This window comes from Aethalodelphis obliquidens, unplaced genomic scaffold, assembly GCF_003676395.1.
Source record: "Aethalodelphis obliquidens isolate GAN/ISIS:26980383/991018 unplaced genomic scaffold, ASM367639v1 scaffold38, whole genome shotgun sequence".
NCBI classification, from domain to species: domain Eukaryota; kingdom Metazoa; phylum Chordata; class Mammalia; order Artiodactyla; family Delphinidae; genus Aethalodelphis; species Aethalodelphis obliquidens.
In genome coordinates, this window is record NW_020837982.1 from 11,981,610 (window position 1) to 12,002,403 (window position 20,794).

At 53.2% G+C, this 20,794-nt stretch overlaps 1 protein-coding gene across 3 annotated transcripts in view; it reads left to right on the forward strand.

Annotated features, from left to right (window-relative positions):
• The window catches only part of NTN1 (netrin 1), a 185,673-nt gene that overhangs the window by 138,244 nt on the left and 26,635 nt on the right, over positions 1 to 20,794 (forward strand). Inside the window, exon 6 of one of the 3 annotated variants that reach the window (XM_027131050.1) lies at positions 831 to 1,164. The exons of the other annotated variants lie outside the window; for them this stretch is intronic. Within the exon in view, the coding sequence (XP_026986851.1) occupies positions 831 to 1,018 (188 nt within the window). The 3' untranslated portion in view covers positions 1,019 to 1,164. Of the gene's footprint in view, positions 1 to 830; positions 1,165 to 20,794 lie in introns of those variants that run through there. 3 annotated transcript variants of the gene reach the window in all.

Sequence of the window (20,794 nt, forward strand, 5' to 3'; positions counted from 1 at the left end):
ACTGGTACTTGGAGTGGGAATGGGGGGCAGGAATGGTGACAGTGGGGCCCTGCAGGGACATCAGTGTCAGCTCTGGGAACCCCTTTGCTCCTCCCCAGATCCACCTGTTGGGGAGGTCTGTGCACCCATGTGGTCACCTGAATACTTTAGTTTTTAAATTTTTAAATTTTTATTTTTGGCTACGTGGCACAGCCTGACCAGGGATCGAACCTATGCCCCCTGCAGCGGAAGTGCAGAGTCTTAAGCCACTGGACCGCCAGGGAAGTCCCCACCTGAATACATTAGAATAGACTGGATTTTTTTTGAATATTGGCCATGCGCTGGGAACTTGAGAGAAAACGGATTCAGAACTTGGATGTGCACCATCACCAAACAGCCCTCAAAGAGGAAAGGACAGAAAATTTCAGGGAGTGCTGGAGGCTACACTGGGGAAAACCAAAGATACTTTGGTCTTGGGTTGTTGGGCAGAGTCTTCTGTCACCTTTGGTTGAGCCCCGGGGGACACTTACAGGAGAAATAGTGCTGGGAAGGGGATGAAGGAAGCAGCATGACGGGTGCCTGGGAGGCAGGATGAGGAAGCTCTTTGGTAAAAACACAATAAAAGGAACAGCCCAGCTCAGCTCTCGGGTAGAGCAGTTTTGAAGCGAGAAGACACTTCCAGTTAATGTAGTCGCGATTCTTGCTTCCTTGCTGTGACATGAGTCCCATCAGAACTCACCGGGGCTGAGAACCCAGCTCATGCAAGGACAAGGCATATCTTCACCCTCTCTCTCTCTCTCTCTCACCGCCCATCTTTCTGGGCCTTGCAACCTTGTCTTTGTTTCTTGCAGTGGTTTTGGCTTTTTCATTCCACCTTAGAAATGGGCAAATGGAAACAACAATAGAGGAGAAGCAAAAAACAACTCATGAGATTTCTGTACACACCACAAGAAGCTGGTATAAAACATGCAACGACCTCCGCTCAACCAGACAAAAGATTCCTGGGCAACTAACAAACACTTGTAGCATTTTTCTTTGAAAAGTGTTTATCAACTCCCAGTTAACTTTTCGGACTCCTTTTGATTTGATCACTGTTTATTTCCTTTCTTCTTTCTGGACGTTTAAAAACATGGTTTAAATGGATGCAAACAGTAAATGAACACCCTTTGACAAAGTGCTTTCTCCACAGAGGGGCTAAGTGAGCAGGTGTGGTGCTTGCTGGGATGCTGTGTCCTTGGCCGGACCCTTTGTGACCTTCTCTGGGTCTCCGAATGGTCAGGATCTGTGCTGCTTTTTCTGGAGAACTCGGGCCAGGTCTAGACTACGGGCGCTGGGACTCTGGGGTCTGCCACCACAAAGAGGCCCTGCTCTCCTCATCTCAGCAGGAGGGACGTTGTGGGCAGGAGGCCAGGGGGCCCCCTGGGAAGCGGGGCCTGGGAGCTCAGTACTTCCAAGCCTGTCGATTCTTGCAGTGTTTGAATAGGGAAGGCCTCCGTGCTGGGCTGCCTGAGAAAAGCTTGTTTACTTTTGCCTGCGGAACAGAGGAGAATTAATAAGCTAAGAATTTGTCCTGAAAGCTGACGGACATAACCTCACCCTGAACCCATCCCCTTGAAGGGCCAGCTCACTCCGGGAATGCTGTCCACCTGCTCGCTAAGCTGGCTGGTACCCGGTCTTGGGGCAGGGAGGCGAGGAACCCTGGGGCCAGGAGGGAGATGGGGCAAACCGACTCTAAACCTATCTACTTGTGGTTGTAGAGGCCTCCACCGCCTGCCTTCCCTTGCCCTGCACCAACTCCGAGGTAGCTGTCGGAGTTTGGTTTGTGGCGGGCATATTGTTTGGTTCGTGGGGACCCCTTGGTATAGCAGCAGTACCGTCTTGGAGCCGGGAGATCTGGGGTTGGTTCTCCCCCGGCTGTGAGGCCTTGGACAGAGCAAAGAGTTCTCTCTTCTGCTTCCTTGAAAGATGACGGGGTGGGACCAACAGTCCAGGGCCCTCCCCACCCTGCCTCTCCTGGGAGGATTGAACTTCTGCTAATAAGCTTTCTCCTTCCTTGTAAATGCCTGCTTGCACCCCTCCCCCCTCTGCTGACCAGCTTCTTCCACGGGCCTTGCGGGTCCTCTTGAGCAGAGGCACGCAGTAAACAGTTAACACCTGGCTGGGGCGGGGCCTGATGTATAGCATTTGCTGCTTTCCCTGGTGTAAACGGCTCCCACGTGAGAGCGCACGTGAGCCTCCCCCGGAGACGCGTGAGGGAGGAAGGGCCGCCTCTGGGCGGGGCCAGAAAGACGTTGACTTCCGCTGGCCTCCTGGGCTGGAAGGGGTACCGCTGTCGTCCGAGTGGAAGCTGGACCCAGGATGCAGGTACGAGAGCGGACAACCGGCTCCTCTCCTCTGCCCCCACCTACCTGGGTCTGGGGGCCACCCTCTGGCCCAGTTGCACTCACCCCCTTTGGGGCCCCGAGTGGTGCCCTTTGCCAGCTGCTCCAGTGGTCCAGCGGGGGGTGGGGGTGGCTTCTGAGGCCCCCCGGCAGCCGTTCGGGGGAGCCTGGCGGCTGAACCTACGGGAGCTGCCCCGCCCCAGGTGTGGGGTGGGAGTGGGCTGAGAGATGTCACCTCTGGTGGCCTCGCAGCACCTCCATTTGTTGCATGGAAGACTATTGGGTTTTTATAGACCTGCTGCTGGATAAGCTTGGAGTGTTCTCGTTTTAGGCTTTGGTTTTCCAGGGTAGGGGGTAGCTTGGGTGAGTAGAGGAAACGAGCTGATAAGAGTTGAACGCAGTACTGGCCGAGTGTTCGGGCGGTGGGGGGGGAAGGGCAGTGAACTGGGAGTTCTGCTTGATCTTGTTTCCTCGCCTGTGAACCGGGGTCATGATAACCCTGTTGTGTACGGTTGTGGGGATTAAATGAGATGCTCTGGGTAAAGCCTTTGGTTCAGTGGCGGGCTTATTCTAAGTGCTCAGTAAAAAAGCAATGGAGGGGGCTTCCCTGGTGGCGCAGTGGTTGAGAGTTCGCCTGCCGATGCAGGGGACGCGGGTTTGTGCCCCGGTCCGGGAGGATCCCACATGCCGTGGAGCGCCTGGGCCCGTGAGCCATGGCCGCTGAGCCTGCGTGTCCGGAGCCTGTGCTCCACAACGGGAGAGGCCACAACAGTGAGAGGCCCGCATACCGCAAAAAAAGAAAAAAAAAAAGCAATGGAGGGACTTCCCTGGTGGCGCAGTGGTTAAGCAGCGGCCTGCCAGTGCAGGGGACGCGGGTTTGAGCCTTGCCGGGGAAGATCCCACATGCCGCGGAGCAACTAAGTCCGTGCACCGCAACTACTGAGCCTGCGCTCTAGAGCCCGCGAGCCACAGCTACTGAAGCCCGTGTGCCTAGAGCCCGTGCTCCGCAACAAGAGAAGTCACTGCAGTGAGAAGCCTGTGCACCACAACAAAGAGTAGCCCCTGCTCGCTGCAACTAGAGAAAAGCCCGCACACAGCAATGAAGACTCAATGCAGCCAAAAAGAAATAAAAAAATTTTTTTAAAGCAATGGAACGCCATGGAAAATACAAACACTGCAGTGTATGGAAGGGTTGAGCTGAGCTGAAGTCTCGTAGCTCCTCACCAGGGATGTGGGTTTGTGTGAGGACAGGTGTAGACAGTCAGCCAGAGGGAGGGCTTGTGAGAAGAACTTGATTGGGAACAGGTGGGGCTGCCCAAGGCAGAAGGTGGCCTCACAGACTGTAAGACCCTGTTAAAGACTGGAAATCAATTAAAGGGCTTGACTTCACAATAGCCAAAAGGTGGAAACAGCCCAATGTCTACCTTTGGGACAGAATGGATGGTGGCAGGATGGATAAACTCCATGTGGTATATCCAGAGAGTGGAATATCAGGCAGCCATAAAAAGGAATAAGTACTGACACATGCTATAACTTGGATGAACCTTGAAAATATTATGCTAATTGAAAGAAGCCAGACACAAAAGGCCACGCAGCGTATGATTCCATTTATATGAAATGCCCAGAATAAGCAAATCCAGAGACAAGATTAGTGGTTGCCCAGGACCGGGAGGCGGGAGGGATGGGGAGTGACTGTCTGATGGGTACAGGCTTTCCTTTTGGGGTGACAGAAAATTCTGAAACTAGAGAGTGGTGATGGGTAACATTGCGAATATACTTAATGCCACTGAATTGTACGTTTAAAAATCGTAAATTTTATGTGTGCCTTACTACAATTTTTTTTTTTTTGCGGTACGCGGGTGCCTCACTGTTGTGGCCTCTCCCGCCGCAGAGCACAGGCTCCAGACGCGCAGGCTCAGCGGCCGTGGCTCACGGGCCCAGCCGCTCTGCGGCATGTGGGATCTTCCCAGACTGGGGCACGAACCCGCATCCGCTGCATCGGCAGGCGGACTCTCAACCACTGCGACACCAGGGAAGCCCCTTACTACAGTTTTTTAAAAGTTGAGTTTTTGAGGTCAGAGTGCAAGGGTGCAGGGAATCTGGTTGGTTTGGGGTGGACTGGGTGGAGAGCAGGAGCCCTGGGGACAGGGCGCTGGGGCTCGGGCAGCCGTGGGGGACATGCTTGCCTTCCTGATCTCTTGCTCCCTGGGAGACTTTTGAGACTGGGGGGCCACTTAGCACCTCCCCACTTCGTCTCCAAGCAGAAATAGTTCAGCCAACATGGGGGAATGGCGGACGCCCTCTGTTGCCTTCCAGACGTATGGCAGTGGCCGTGTTGCCTAGTGTTACGTTGGAAAGGTCTGACCTCACAGCCTGCACGCTTTTAGAGTCATCTGAGGAGGGTGTGGTTCCCTGGGCCCCAGGTAAGGGAGCCATTGGTACTCCTGGTATAGGAGAGAGGGACCTGTGCGTCCATTGGGGGGGAGCTAGGATCACCGACCGTAACACTTGTAAGCAGCTCGTGCCACTTGTAAGAAGGAGGTCTGTTAATTGACTGAGTGCTGATTGGTTTTCAAAAGATGGTGTGACACAGGATGTAGGGCTGTCCGGGATCAGCTGTATGAGGAAATGGCTGTCAGATAAGTATTATCCCAGGAAGTGTTTGGACCAGACCCATGAGTAAAGATAGATCGATTCTGGCTACATGAAGGAGGAGACGACATTTATATAATGTTTGCTATGTGCTCAGCATTCTTCCTGATTCTTAGCCATTTAATCATTTCTTCCATCCAGATGAGCTAGATACTGCTGTTACCCCATTTTACATAGGAGAAACTGAGGCACAGAGAGGTCAGTGAGCTGGGATTCCAGCCAAGGTCTCCTGGCCTCAGGGTCCGCTAGTGACATTAGCCTCCCCATCATCATTCTGCCTCTCAGTAGTCATGCTGGGTGGTCACTTTAGGGTAATTTAAAAATATATAAATATATATATATATTATATACACACACTTAAGTGTATACACACACACACCTGACTGTGTGGTAACATCCTACCCAGAGAGAAGACAAACTTGTGTGTCCGCAGGGGACCTGAAACCAAGGTAGAGATGGAGTTTCAGCCAGTTAAAAGCCACTGTCTTCCACAGGTGCCCGTTAAAGTGGCCCTTGGGAAGGAGGGTGGTTGGCTAGGGGCACTGGCGTGGCTGAGGCCACAGGGTCTGGGCTTGGGAGAATCAGTTAGCAGTGACCCGTCCCTTTGGTCCCAAGGCAGCCGAGGGAGACGGGCACACGGATCAGCTGATACCTGAAAACAGGTGGCGGGTAGAGGTGGGAGGGCCTCTGTGCGTTCCTCAGAGCCTGTGTCATAACATGTGCCTGTAGAGAATCAGCTGAAAACTGTTAAAACTGGTGAGAGAATTCTGCAGGGAGACCATTACAGAATTAAATACAAAGGTCAGTAACTTTTCGTGTGTATCAGCAATTACAGAACCATGTCATAGCAAGTGAAAAGCATAGAATGGGATATCTGGCCTGTAGTTAAGTGTTCAATGAGTGTCAGTTTTTTAATGATAATGGAAACAAACTCCCAATTAGAACAGCAACAAAAAAAACTACACAGAAATAAATGTAGCAGTAAAAGTACAGACGGTATTTTTTTTAAAGGGTAAAACTTTCCCGAGGGACACTAAAGATTTACCATGTTCCGGGAGGGCAAGATTCAGAATGGTAAAATGTCAATTCTCCCTGAAATCTGTAAGTTTAGCATAATTCTACTCAAAAAATCTCAATGGGATAGGATGTGATTTTTAATAGCCAAGAATGTTTTTAAAAAAGAAGAGTGATGAAGGGTGACTTGCCCTAACAGATTTTTTAAATATTGTAAACAGGATATTTACGTTAGTGTGATCCTGGCATAGGAATAGAGAAATCACGAAAGCTGAGTAGAAAGTCCAGAAATACACTCAGGTGTAAACATAAGAACTTGTGTATGATAAAGTTGTGATCGTAAATCAGTGAGAAAAGGGATGAGTCAGTCGGTAAACGGGGCTGGGAAAATGGCTATTTTAAAATAATAATAAATTTCTACTTCATGCTGTGAACTCATAAATCCCAAGGTATGAAATGTATCTTTAAAATGAATTCTTGGGACTTCCCTGGTGGTCCAGTGGTTAAGACTCTGCGCTTCTGATGCAGGGGGCATGGGTTCAATATCTGGTTGGGGAGCTAAGATCCCACATGCTGTGGGGCGTGGCCAAAAAATAATAATAATAATTTTAAAAAATCTTAAAAGTTCTAGAATAAAGCATGTCAGTATCAGTGTAATCTTGGGGTGAAGAAGGCTTTCTAGATAGGATACAAAAGCAAGAAATCATAAAGGGAAAGATTTTAACTAGATAAAAATAGAAAACGTCTATACTTCAAAAATCTCTATAAGCAACATGAGGCAAACTAAAAGCTGAAAAATATAAATTTTTAACATGGATGACCAGAGATTAATATCCTCAATAAATAACTTTTACAATTCACCGAAAAAGAGATCCTAATACAAAACTGAGCTGAGAAAATGAACTAGAAATTCAGAGAATTTGTACAAATGGCAATAAAGCATCTGAAGTATTACACTTGCTACTGATAAAGCAATAATATTAACAAGAATACCATTTTAAAAACCTCATTAAATCGACACTATTTAGAAAACGAAAAGTAATTCCCAGTGTTGAAAGGGTTAGGGAAACAGGCATCCACCTGCTCTGGTGATGGGAGGGCAACGAGGTGCCAAGTGTATGAAGGGTGATCTACCATCACGTATCAAATTGTATCTTTAGCTTCATCCTTTCACGTCTAGGCATTTAGCCTAAGGGAATAGTGATGCGTCGCAGGACTTTGCTCCGAGGTAGCTTATTGCAGCGTTGTTCATAATAACAAAAGAGGGAAACGACCAGATGTCTCTCAGTAGCATTTTAGTGACTCACTTACGGGATATCTGTATAATAATGTTGTAGGAGAATTTTTGAGTATGAAATGAAAAGATACAGTATGTGTCCGAAGCAGATTATACATCTAATTACACACGGAGGGTCAACTTTGGTGAAAAGCCTGGCTTACAGAGCATTTCAAAGAAACTGTTTCATTGTGCTCATATATTCCGGTAGTTCTCAGCCTGGGGCTGCTTTGCCCCCATGGGACATTTGGACATTACTGGAGATACTTCTGGTTGTCACAACTAGGGGGAGGGTGCTACTGGCATCTAGTGGGTTGAGGCCAGGGACGCTGTTAAGCGTCCTGCGTCGCACAGGGCAGCCCCCATGGCAATGAATTATCCAGCCCCAAATGCTAATAGTAGTGCCGAGGTTGAGAAACCCTGGTGTATTTTTACAGGATGACATCCATGTGCTCTGTCCAAAAGTATTAAGGCAGGATGCTACTGCTGCCTTGGACCCGCTCGTTTATTAGTTACGCATCGTATTGAAGTAGATGCTGCTGAGGGCTTAGAAAGTGAAGTTTTCTGGAGTCAGCTGACGTTTCCTGCCTGATCACAGGAAGTGCTGTGCTCACATGTAGCCAAGTGTTTGCCTGGTCCTTTCTCTATGGTGAATTTTAGCCCAACCTAATACGACGTTTATCCAAAACTCTGAGCTTTACTATATATTACTATATTTTCAATTAGTGTGGTTTAATTGTGTATTAAAATTTTTATCATGAAAACTCTCGGAGCAGTGGTGAGAATAGAGTGGGTAGACCTCCACATTCGTATCACTTCGATTTAACATTGTGTCCCATTTACTTCAACAATTTTTCTTTTTTTTGCTGAAATATCTTCCAGGAAAAGCTTAGACGTTATGACATTTCACCCCTAAATATTTCAGAATTCCTCTTCTGAAAAAGAAGAACATTTCTTACATCTTCTCAACAGCATTATTACACGTAACAAAACTAACAAAAATTCTTTAATATCATCTGATGCCCAGTCCACCTTCCAACTTTCTTGGTCGTCCCCCAAATGTCTTTTACAGCTGGTCTACTCAATGGTTTAATTATTAAAACTTATGCAGTCATGAGCTACACAAAGTATTATATTTAGAAGCGCATCAGAGTCCTCGTGGTGGGGAGGCTTGGGCTGCTTCTGCCGCTAGAACGCACGTGGAGTGATGTGTGGGATGAAAAGTGCTACCCAGGTGTTACCTATCGTCATTGTTCGTGGTCTAAAGGAAAAGGCATGGCCACGTCAGGCCTGAACTTTGGGCTTTGGGGCTGGGGGTGGGGTGAGAGCTCCGGGCCTCCTTTAGGGGAGTGTCCCCAAGGAAGGGGCACCTCCACAGCCCCACAGAGGGGACAAGGGAGCCAGTCACCATCATAAATCCTTGCCACTTCCCTCCGTGGGAAGCAGAGGGTGCTGGAGCTAAAGGCCGGTCAGCTGCGACTTAGGTGCCGGCGGGGCTGGAGAATTCTCGGTTGTGGAGCTGTCTTCTGTTGCTGGTGTGGCACGGCATTCTTGGCCTGTCCTCCAGACGGTTGCATTCGTCAGATGCGCTCTGGGGGCAAAACAGCCTCTGGTTGTTAAGCCCGAATTTCCTGACCTCAAGCCCAGTTCCCCAGAACCCTCCGGGAAAGGAACCAGAGGCTGAGCCAGGGCACATGGGGGCTCTTCTCTCGAGCGGGACCTGCCCACTCCACCCACCCCGGCTGGAGACCAGACGGATCCGTATGTGTTGGGTTGGACCAAACGGAATTGTCATTTTATTCGACCATTTGTGACCCACAGAAATGGCGGTTTCACATGGTACGACTTACTCTTTCCATCCGCTCAGCCAGGAGACCCTGCTCTGGGTGGCCTGCATGAACCAGTTTCTCCCTCTGTCTGTCAGTCTGTCTGCCTGTCTCACTCTGATTTTCGAGACTGTCTCTCTATCTCTGGGTCTTCCCTCTGCCTTTGTCTCTGTGTCTCTTCCCCACCGCCTTCCTTATTCCCTCACTTTCCCCATCTCCTCCCCCCTCCCCCTTCCCTCCCCTCCCCTCTTTGGGGCTTGCACAAAGGGCCAGGGCAGAGGTCAGGCTGGGGTGAGCAGGGCTGGGAGAGAGCCACTGGGGGCCTCCCCGGGGGAGCACAAAGGAAGCCATTTGCATGGGGGGTTTCAGGACCCGCATTGTTCCCCTGTGGCTGGGCTTTTTGCAGGTGGAGCTGCCACCAGCCTTGGAGGAGGATAAAGGGATGAGCTGGGAGACCAGAGAAGCCTGGGGGAGGAATATTTAGCCCTTCTGGGAGCTCTTCCCACCGGGGACTCAAGAGGGATGGCAGATGGGAATGGGGCAAGTGACAGGTGTCAGTGAGAGGATTGGAATCCCCAGGACCCGCCCTGTGTCACGAGGACATCACAGGGTCCCTGACTGCAGAGGCTGGGGGTTGGGGGCATGCAGGCTGCAGAGCTAGGCTGAGGCAGGGTGGACGCCGAGACCCCATCCCCACCCTGCAGGGTGGCCCCCTGCCCAAAGCCGTGCCCGGAACCTCCCTTGGGATTCCTGTCCAGGTCGTGGGCTGGGCGCTGGTGGGAGGGGACACACAGTAACACACTGTGCCGGCGTCACTGTCCGTCCCCTCTCTGGATTGCTGCTGGGCTCGGCCCCTGCAGAACCTCAGATGCTACTGAAGTTAGTACCGCCACCCCCAACCCCAGAGGTGGCCCCTTTGATTTATTAAATACCCTGCCGGATTTAAAACCACTCCAGAGTTGATAACGATAGTAGTAATGCATTAGCCCACTTGGGCTGCCGTAACAAAAGACCGTAGAATGGTGGCTTAAACAACAGAAATTTATTTTCTTAAAGTTCTGGAGTGTGTTAAGTCCAAGATCGGGGTGCCAGCATGGTTGGGTTTTGGCAAGGAGCCCCTTCTGGCTTGCAGACTGTCGACTTCTTACTGTGTCCTCACCTGGCAGGGAGAGAGCTCTCTAGTGTCTCTTCTTTCTTTCTTTCTTTTTTTTTTTTTTTCCTTCTGTGGTACGCAGGCCTCTCGCTGCTGTGGCCTCTCCCGCGCAGGCTCAGCGGCCATGGCTCACGGGCCCAGCTGCTCCGTGGCACGTGGGATCCTCCCGGACCGGGGCACGAACCCGCATCCCCTGCATCGGCAGGCGGACTCCCAACCACTGCACCACCAGGGGAGCCCTGGTGTCTCTTCTTATAAGGGCCCTAATTCCATCCTCACGGCCCCCACCCCCATGACCTCATAGAACCTTATTTACCCCTCAAGGGCTCCACCTCCAAACACCATCACATGGGAATGTTGGTGGGACACAGTTCCGTCCATGGCAAGTGATACTGGCAACAATGTTAAGTGCCATCGTTAAGAGCAGGGATTTTGAGTTTCTCATGACCCTCCCCCCACCCCAGTGACCCAGTTAAAGTGTCCTGCAGGCCGCTTGATAGCTTTGGGCTCAGTCTTCTCAATGAAACGAAGGTGTTGGGCTAATGATCTGTTCGGCCCCTTCCCGCTCAGTATTTCCAGGTCCCAGCTAGTTGGGAGACTGTGATCGCGGGGCCTTCTGGTCATAGAACCCGGGTGGTTGCCTTGGGGGCTCTTTCAGGGCTGTGTTGAGGGGACCCTGAGGGATTTGGACCAGGAATGGTGCCCAGGCCCAGGGGAGGGAAGGTGAAGAGGAGGATGGGTGGGGCATGTTGTCTGCCCACTTAGGCAGGCGTCCTCCCTTCTGTGGACATGGACCTTCAGTGTTGGAAGGACCAACGTGGCCTTGAGGTGGACGAGGCTACTAGCTGCCCCCTACCGTCTGATACGTAGCACAGACTGTCCCCACCCCTCAACCTACCTCCCGTCAAGCAGGACTCTCTTGCTGCTCCTAAAGCTATGGGTGTGGCCTATGAAACTCGGCCCACTCTGCCCTGAGGCATGACCACACAGAGCAGGGGCCTTGTGTCCTTTTCCCCCAGGGCAGGGCTTTATCTCAGAGCAGTGGATCTGCATCTGGGGAGGCGCAGTGGGGCACTGCCCCCTTCAGTTCCTTCCATGGGAGAGGTCAGCTTCTCCCCAGCGAAGATGATGGCCAGTGGGATTTGCACTGTTTTGTGGGCTCTGCTCAAGAGTAAAGTGTGTTCTAGGATCGAGGAAAGGAGAGAGCTGTTTCTTTTGCAGAGATGGGAAGTGAATTGGGGTCTGAAACGAATTTATTCTGTGCTAAGAGGTATCTGAAAATCGGTGGTGCACTGGGGCTGGCGCACACCTGCTCCCAAGAGCTGACTGTCGGTATCTCTTCCCAGCTCTGTGCTCAGGGCATCCTGCTGGCGGTTTGAAATGGGCCACGCTGGGAATATTTACACCTTGGAAATTGGCACAAGCTATGAATCGAGGCTTTTTCTTCCCAGAGAGCAGGTGGTTACACATTGCTCAGTGTTTCTCCTGAAAGGCCTCCTGGGAGTGGAATTTTGTCTCTTGATAACAGTAGGAAACCTAGAGATAGCTCATCCGATCTGGCCTCCACATTGGACAGATGGGAAGACTGAGGCCCAGAGGAGAGCGACTTGGCCGAGGTCACACAGTGGGTTGATGGCAGAACCTAGGTGAGGGCTCAGGTCTCCCACCCCCCAAGTTTCCGTGGACCATGATGCCTCAAGCCAGCATCCTTCCAAGCGGTAAGCTGTGGAGAGAAGTCAGACATGGGGACTTGGAAAAGATTCCTCTTGCTGAAGAGAGGTGAGAAATTCCTAAGTGTTTGGGGCAGCAGATGTAGCGAAAACTGCCTTAAAATTTCCTCCAAGCCAGGCTGGGTTAGATTTCCACTCATTGCCATCCTGCCCACTCCCCCAGCAGGTGGGACACAGCCTTAGTTTCCTGGCATTCCTTCTGTCCCGTGAGGTCACCTCCTTCAGTCCCAGGGTTGGAAAGTTGTACTTCATCTAAAATCTCCCTGCAGGCGAGGACATCTTCACCAGATGGAGAGACCTCGGAGAAGGTGGCGATCTACTCTTAGGCCCGATAATCTAGGATTGTCTTGGGTCTGAACTTCATCCCTGTCCTTCCCCCTCTTTGTGGCAAAGGTACTGCTGTGGATGGGGGAAGAGGTGCAGTGCCAGCCGTTCATTTGGGTTGTCAGGGGCCCCGAGACAGGGATTCTTGTGACATGATTTATTGAGAGGATGTTCTCAGGAGAAACTAGTGAGGGGGTGAGGTGGGCAGGGCAGGGGAAGAAGCTAGGAAAATGTGTGGGTTCACAAGTCTGGCCTCAGCCTGTTTCCATGGGCGGTCTAGACAGTGAATCACCCCAAAGAAGTTGCCCTGCTTACAAGCAAAAGGGCTGGGTGCCTGCCCACGTAGCTGGCCATTGGCTGTGGACTGCTCGCTGGGATGGGGCATGTGGACGTTTCCAAGCAGAGCAGTTTCCATGAGCCAGGGGCAGGCCTTCAGAGGACGTGCAAGTGTGAGCTGGTGGCCGCCCCCTCCCACAGCAGCTCTAGGTGGCTATACTGGTCCAGGAAAGGGGCTCTGGGCCAGGCACCCACCACGTCCTTGGTAAGTTACTTGGGGGGAAGGCAAGTTTTACTGGGATTTGGGAACCCCCTGTGGATTTCTGTTCACTCCCCAACAGCCCTGTGCTGTGGAAAGGCCTGGTGGCTTTTCTCTGGGGCCCATGTCCTCCCTCTGACGCCACGCCAGTCGCTCAGTAAAGACAGTATTGTGACCTCTCCTGTTATCTCTCTCCTCTGCCACGTACACACGCTGCTGCTGTCCTGAGTCAGACTCTCTTTACTTCTCACCAATGCTGTGTTGGTCAGGGCATGCTTCGTGTTGTAAGAAGCATCCCGACAGTCCATCGCAGGTGTTCCTGGCTGGGCGGCTCCCTTCCAGGCAGTGAGCAGGGGCCTGGGCTCCTTCAGTCATGTGGCTCCGCCATCCCCTGGGGCCTTGGAGTCACTGGTTTGGAAAGAGAGTGCCTGTGGGAGCCCTTTTCCGCGCAGGACTGAAAGCGTCTGCATCGCTTCTACCCACGTCCCGTGGCCGGACTCGGTCCCGTGACCACACCTCACACAAGGGGTGCTGAGTAATGTAGTCTCGAAGCCCAGGAGAAAACTAAAATGGGGTTTGGAAACTATATACGGTCTTCGCCATAGAGCTTTTGTTCAGTCTGCTGACTTTGGGGTGTCTGTGGCCACCTGTCATCACGATGCCACAGTTAACTGGCATCAGAAAGTGATGGTGAGCTTTGAGGGCCTTTTCTCTATCTAGGAAGCCGTTTAGCGCAGTCTTGGCCGGGGGGTGGCCATCCTGCCCGACAGCTGCCCAGGTTGGGTTGTAGCCCACCCAGGGAACTCAGCAGAGGCGTGACCTCGTCGGCACTGGGCTCACCGGCCAACCAGCCAGTGGGGTGGACACTGCAGGGCCACCAGCTTCCCTCTCTTTCGTGACTTTCCCAGGAAGCCCAGCTTCGCCTCCTTCCCCCGTGCCACTGAATCACCCTTCAGCGCCGACGGCAGCGCCAGGCTGTGACCACTGCTGGCTCTTGCTGGAGAAGCGTGTCCATAGCCAACTGGATCCCCGTTGGGACAGCTTTGTTTCCCCTGCCGAACACAAAATCCCCTGTTCACTCGGAGAGCCGACAAGGAGACCCTGTGGGGCCGGCCCTGTGGGAGCAGAGAGCAGTGAATGCAGCGCCCCAGTGGCTTCAGCTTATTAAAGGCGAATACACAGGCTAACCCTGCCCTCCGGGCGGGAGACAGAAAGGAGGGCACAGAGCTGTTACAGCGGATTAGCGGCCGCAGACTGACGGAGGCAGGTGCAGCCTTTTCTGCAGTTTGGAAGGGTTTATGAAATACTGATCCCGTGCCCAATAAATCCTTCCCTTGGCCTCATCCGGGCTACAGCCTGAAAATGGGGATTTCTTGTTCAGCCAGGCTTGGGAGCGGTTTTGAGTCTCCCACCCCACCCCCAGCTCCTAGCGTTCCTTGGGAATTCCGACGTGAGGATTTGCGCACTTGTCCGTTTATACATTTTCATTCATTCATCAGACGCACATTGACTGAGGGCCTGGTTTGGGGGCTGGGGTTCCAGAGACGATAGAACGTGGAGTACTGAGTTCAAGGGACCACGGTTTACTAGGTGAGGAAGATGCCTGCATAGATGATTCTAAGTCAGACGGTTACCTGTTAGAGCGGAGCCAGGTGTGCGTGTGTCAGCAGATACCCCCGTGGCTGTCTCCAGGCCCCCCAGTGTCAGGCTTTGCTAAGAGCCTGCTGGGTCTGTTCCGTACCCATGCAGAGCCTCAAGTCCCAGGCGGCTCGTCAGCCCTTCGGATGGGCTGCTGTTTCCTAGTGGCCCCGAGAGCAGATAAGGAGAACCGGTGACGTAGCTAGAAGTGTGGGGTCCTCAAGCACAACCTCTGGAAGGTCCGTCTCACCCGGCAGAGCTTGCATCTTGGAAAATGGCCCGGGGCTGTATACCTCTGGCTTTGACGACGGTGTGGCTTCCATGTCTTTCCCTCATAGCGATGGGGACCCTGCCCCCATCTGTCCCAGTCAGACATCCCTCATCCAGCGGGGCAGCGCATCTGCCAGCCGGCAGAAACCTCTACCTGTGGTCTCCACCGGGCTTTACAGGCTTCACCTGCAAGCGTGTGGGTCTTTGACAGAAGATGTTGGAACTTGTTACGTGGCTCGGGGTTTCAACGTGCACATTGTAGCGGGGAGAGAAGGAGGGGGGTGGTTGGTACCTCAGGGCTACGGTAAAGCCTGACGTCCAAGGGTGCAGGCACGTGAGATTAGAAGGTTCTGAGTTAACTTGTCCCAGGGCCCAGGTAGCCGTTTCCCAGCTTCTACCAGGAGCTGGTGCTTGCGGGGGCCGGGAACACAGCTGAGGGGTGCCTCCCACAGGTATGGCCTCGCCTGCAGGTGAGAGCTGGTTAGTCCGTTGACCACCAGAATTGTGCGGGAAGCTTCTCCCGGTGTGAACTTCCCAGGGGTGGGTCAGGGCAGCCCTGGGGGGATGTGTGGGAGTCACTGCCTGGCTCGAGCCCCTGAGACACACCCTTCTGTGGCTCCAGTACCCTTTGGTCTGTGGACGGTAGGTGCGAGTTTGGGCAGTACAGTCTCAGAGGGTGCCCTGTAAAATGGTGAGACAGATGGGGAGCTCCAGCTGGGAACCTTGTGTCTGGGGGGCTCCTGGAGACAGAAGAGATGAGTAAGAAACAGAAGCCTGGTATAAAAGATGACCTTGGCTGTCTTGTTAAAACCCAGACATGTCCAGGTGGGGAGGGCAGGGCAGGGGTGAAGTCCACGGGCCTTTTGGTGACCGTCATCCTCTAGGCCCTGCAGTGGCTCTTGGGGAGGACAGCCGTGCCTCTGCCTGGAACGTGAAGACTCCAGCCCCTTCCCTGGGGGACACGGGCTCTATGCTGACCCGAAGTATATCCAGAATTCTTTCCTTCCCCAAAGCAAACGTGGTACCTTCGTTCTCCACTTGAGAGGGTGGGGAGTCTGGACTTGACAGGGAGGGTCTCCGTATCTGCAGTGGTCCTTGCATTTTTGTGGAATGAGTGGCCCCCATAAATACGGTTTTCAGATGCCATAGTTTGTTATAATGCGCCGTAACTTTTAACCATTTTGGATGGAGATCTTTCCCGAGTGTATTGCCAGCTTTCCTGCCATATTAAGTAACGCACATTGAGCGTGATTCAGCTCCTCAGGATAATGCAGCCATTGCAAAAAAGGGATTATACTGTAAACAAGCTTTTGCAGCCGTTTTAGGACTGTTGGCCTCTCTTCAAAATGGTCCTTATAGGTATTCTACATCTGCTTTTCACAGTTTCATAGTTTTCTGCCTCTTCCTTGCTCTCTGCTAGCCATTCCTTCTTCCTGCCAATGGGTAGCTCACCAGAAGGTCCCCCCACCTAAATACAGGTCCCAGTGTACTATGTTCTGGGAATGGTGATAATGACATTTCTTATCAGTGTTTATAAATAAAAGATAATTAAGCTGTGAATGAAGAGCTAAAGGGATTTCCTTTGTGATAGATACTTGGCTGCTTCTAACCTCTTCCTTCCTGCTTCTCACCTGTATCCTAGAGAACTGAAAGAAACAGACAAGGGACCTCCAGGTAGGTAGGGTTTTGCCGTCTGGAAGCATTTCCACACTCAGCATAGATGTCCGTAAAGTAAAGAGGATACTGGACTTGCCTCTTCAGTTCTCACATCAGAGGGCTGAGGAACAGAGAGGCTAAGAAGTGGGACCAGTGGTGATAGGGAAAGCGTCCCCAGTGGCCATGACTTGGGACACTGAACATTGTGGTCCTGTTTTCTCATGTGTGTGATGGAAATGGCGGTCCTAATGCTACCTACCCGGCCTCCTTACCGGTCATTGTGCAGCGCACATGGGGTTGTGGGTGGAAAGTGCTTTGGCTGGAGCTGCCCAGGTGTATACATCACCGTCGCAGCTGTTCATGCTGAGGTCTGGTGGGAGCTCATGGATTGGACACACCCGCCCTCTGAGGCTGAGGCGGGATCTGCACACAGGGGAGAGGGGGACCCCAAGGCCTGTGGAGCTGGTGGCAGAGCAGGGCCTGGGACCATCTCCAGGGCAGAATGAATTCCCTCGGCGTAGTTCACCCCAGCTGGGAAGGACTGAGGATGGGCAGCTGAGGGTCAAGAGAAGATTCTGGATGGCCAGGCACTGGTTGAGCCAGCCGAGGTCTCCCGCCCCCAGTCGGGAGGGCTTTTGCAGTCCCCAAGGCTCTGGGCAAGAGGCTTTAATCTAATTACATGCTTTATTTGAGCCAATTTGTTTTCCAATCCATCTTGTTCAGCAAGAAGAAAGAGCGTGCTGGGGACTCCTGGCACCGTCTTGTTCCAAGTGGGGAAGAGAAGCTGCTGTCCTCACGTGGCCGGTGCAGCCCCCCGACCTCCGCAGCCCGGCCACCCCACCCCCAAACAGGCTGCAGGCAGCCCTGGCCGGCAGGAAGGGAGCTTGGGTGGGTCGACCGCTTTCCCCGGCTGCGGGAGGGGAAAAAGCCCGGCTTGCGGGTCCCCCTCATGAACGCCCAGCCCAGCCTGCCTGTTCCACGCCCCGCTCCACAGCCCATGCCCTTTGGGGGTCCCGGTGCTCCAGTCAGGACAGAAAGAGGAGCGGCTTCCAAGGCAGTGGCCTGGGACGAGGCTGCTGCTTCCTACAGGGCCCTCCCCACCCAGCTCAGCATCCCTGGCTTCTCCAGCAGGGGCTGCCCTCAGAATCCCAGGCCCCGGGGTGTTCAGTCTGCGAATGCATTTTCATAATAAGGAAGCAGATTTCGAATCTCTGTTATTAAAGTCCAAACAAAACACCAAAGCCCTGCACACATCCCTGGAGAGGGAAGGTTTGCCGGCTCCCGCTGTCCTCCCCAGGCGAGGAGCCGTTCTTGCCAAGCTGCGGCTTTCTGTGTTTCGCAGCATTTTCCAAAACTCCTTTTCCACCCTTCTGAATCCTGCTTCAGGCCTTTGCTTTCCCGCTGTTTACACAGATTTGCTCCTCTGGGCCTGGGGTCTTCCACCCTTGGACTGGAGGAGGGGTGCGGGAATTGTCGGGGCCTCGGGTCACTTTGCCACACGGTGGGGGCAGCTTTGTCCCCCTTTTATTTGACAAATATGTATTGAGAGCTTGTAAGTGTCCTGGGCCCTGGGGAGAGCAGTGGACAGGGCAATGGCCCTTGTCGTCAGGGAGGGAAGCAAACAATGCTGAAAAAGTGTAAAACTGCCCTGTGACGAGGTGCTAGGAAGGAAACCAGATCCCCTAAAGATGAGTTTGCTTTTGGGAACAGCCAGCCATCAGTTGGTACATGTAATACATTGAGTGAGAAATTAAAAAACAATTTTTTAAAAAAATCAGTATGCCAGGAGTATAGTGAGATTGGTTTTCTTGTCATGGCTCCTGAATTATAGGAAAAATAATGACAGCTGACATTTTTTAGTTTGTCAGGCTTCATCTCACTAGAACGTCGAAGGATTACACGTTCCTTCCCCATTTACTAAATGAGGAATCTGAGGTTCAGAGACGTGCAGTCATAAGCCCAAGGACACACAGCTTAAGAGTCGAGAAGCCAGCGTTTTGAGTTCCTCTGTAGCCTACCTGCCAACTGCTCCCCCGTCCCACAGCCCTGAAGCCCATCCGTGTTCCCATCCATGTTTTGAGATAGGCCATTCCCACCAGTGTACCAGATTGTATCCCAGCGTCCGGGGGGGCAGTCTGTCCCACGGACACTCCACACCCCAACGCAAGCAGGCAAAGACCTTGAGAAAAGCCCGCACGTCGAGAGGTCGGGGTGCTGCTTCCAGGTGTCAGCTGCGAGTCCCCACGGAGGCACCCTGATTTCTGGTGCCACTCAAACCCTCTGCAGCCCAAATCACGCCCTCGTTCTTGCCAGAGAGCTTAGCAGATTGAGAAGATGCCTGAGCGCTTTACCCAGGCTTCCTCACGGGTGTCACCAGAATAATGGTGAGGGAGGCTGTGTCTTTGGCTTGGGGAGCCTGATCTGTAGGTCTGTCTGAGCGGTCTTGGTATCTCACAGGGCTTGTTTTTACACTATGTTTTTGGCCACGGGGGGACCCAGAGTTTACGTTCCAGCGTGTTCCTTGGGTGTTCAGTGGTGACCCATCCTGCGCCAGGTGCTGGGACCCAGGTCCGATTCCCCACTGGGTGAGGGGGCAGACGGATAACTCTGGACCATGGCCTGGGTTCTGAGAGGGTAGAGGGTGCCCCGCTGTGCTTGGGGGCCTAGAGGAAGGCCACACGGGGAGGTGACCCAGGAGTGGGGTCCAAGGAAGTTTGCCGAGGGAACCGGCGCCCACGGCCAAGGCGTGGTGGCTGAACCTGTGAGTGGCCCCCTGCGGAGCCTCTGGCTTCTCCAGCATCTGTGGGGTTAGGTCTCGTTCTCTCCAGATCCTCTGCGCGTAATAGGGTTTACCCACTTGCACTCACGTGGAGGAGAAGACGTTACAGAGAATGGAGTACATGTCCCCAGACTGTGGGCCTCGGGCAAAAACAAGGTCCTAGCTTTGGGCCCCGATACCCTCTGCATCCAGGCGCCTTCTCCCTCTGCCCGGCTCTGGGTCCATGGTACAGCCCAAGAAGGGGTCTTGGAGGCAGACGTGCTCCTGTTGGGAGACAGGGCTCCGCCGCCCGTATCTCGGTCAGCTGTATAGATTCTGCCGAGGACCAGAGCCGGCTCACTCCGCCTCAGGTCTGAGCTCTCCTCCTCTCCTCACGAGGCCCCAACTTTCCCACTGTTCCGCCGTCATTCACCCCCTCTTTGTGGTCACTGAGCCGGGGCCTCTGAGGCCGCCTGGAGCCTAGCATACCCTGTTGGCAGCCCCTTCTTACCCTTCAGGTTCCAGCTGCAAGGTCATCCCCTTGAGAGACCACCGCCAGCATCCCTTACCTGTCTCACCACACCATGGTTATTTCCTCCTGACTCCTATGAAGGGGCAGGACGGTTACTGTCGGCATCACTACCCCATGTTACTGATGGGGAAACTGAGGCTTGGAATGGTTAAGGGCCGCAGATCAGAGCGCGGGTGGTGGGATCCCTTTTTACAGGACACAGCTGCTTTCCCTGGAGCCCTTCGCAGGCGACTTCAGCTCACACCCTCGGGGCGAGAAGTGAGGGACGTGGCCGTGTGAGCTGCAGGGGAGTGTTGGAAGAAGATTTGAAGTAGGAAACACTGGGGTTTGCTACTTGGGGAAGAAGAAAGATGGATACTGGGGTGGCCTCAGCAGATCTGTCAGACCCAGGCCTGATGGTGGTGGAGCTACCACAGCGGGGGCTCTTTAGGAGAAAGGGGGTGGGAGAGGGGGCCCTTGGTGGGCTGCGACAGCACGCCGTCCTGCAGGAACTTGCCTCCGCCCCGGCTGGCACGGCAAGGCGAGCCGCGTGGGAAGCTCTGAGTGAAGGTGGCCATACTGGGGAGGAGCAGAAAGAAAGGACAGGGCTTCTCTGGGGGTGACCCAGGCCTGGCTAGAACCCTCGGGTGGCTTTGCATTACATTGAAACAGACTCCACACCTTATCCTGGCCCATCTGGCTGGTGTGCGTTTTTGTTTCTGCTCCTCCCCAACCTCAACTCTACGTGAGGCTCCCTGGCCTGCATTCAGCCCTGGACTCTGCCAGGCTCGATCCTGCCTCAGGGCCTTTGCACGGGCCGTTCTTCTGCCGGGAACCCTCTTCCCGCAGATCTTCTTGCCCTGCCTCCCTCGCACTGTTTAGGTCTCAGCGCTGTGTTACCTCCTCAGGGAGCTTTCCCGGACCCTCGAGAGAGCAGCACCCTGTCTCCTAGCCACGTCACCACACACACAGTTCGCTGACCACTCACTCTTCCTTTGTCCCTTGGTATTAATGTTTGTGGGATTGGGAGAGGATGTAAACAAGCACACACACACACACACACACACACACACACACACACACACACACAC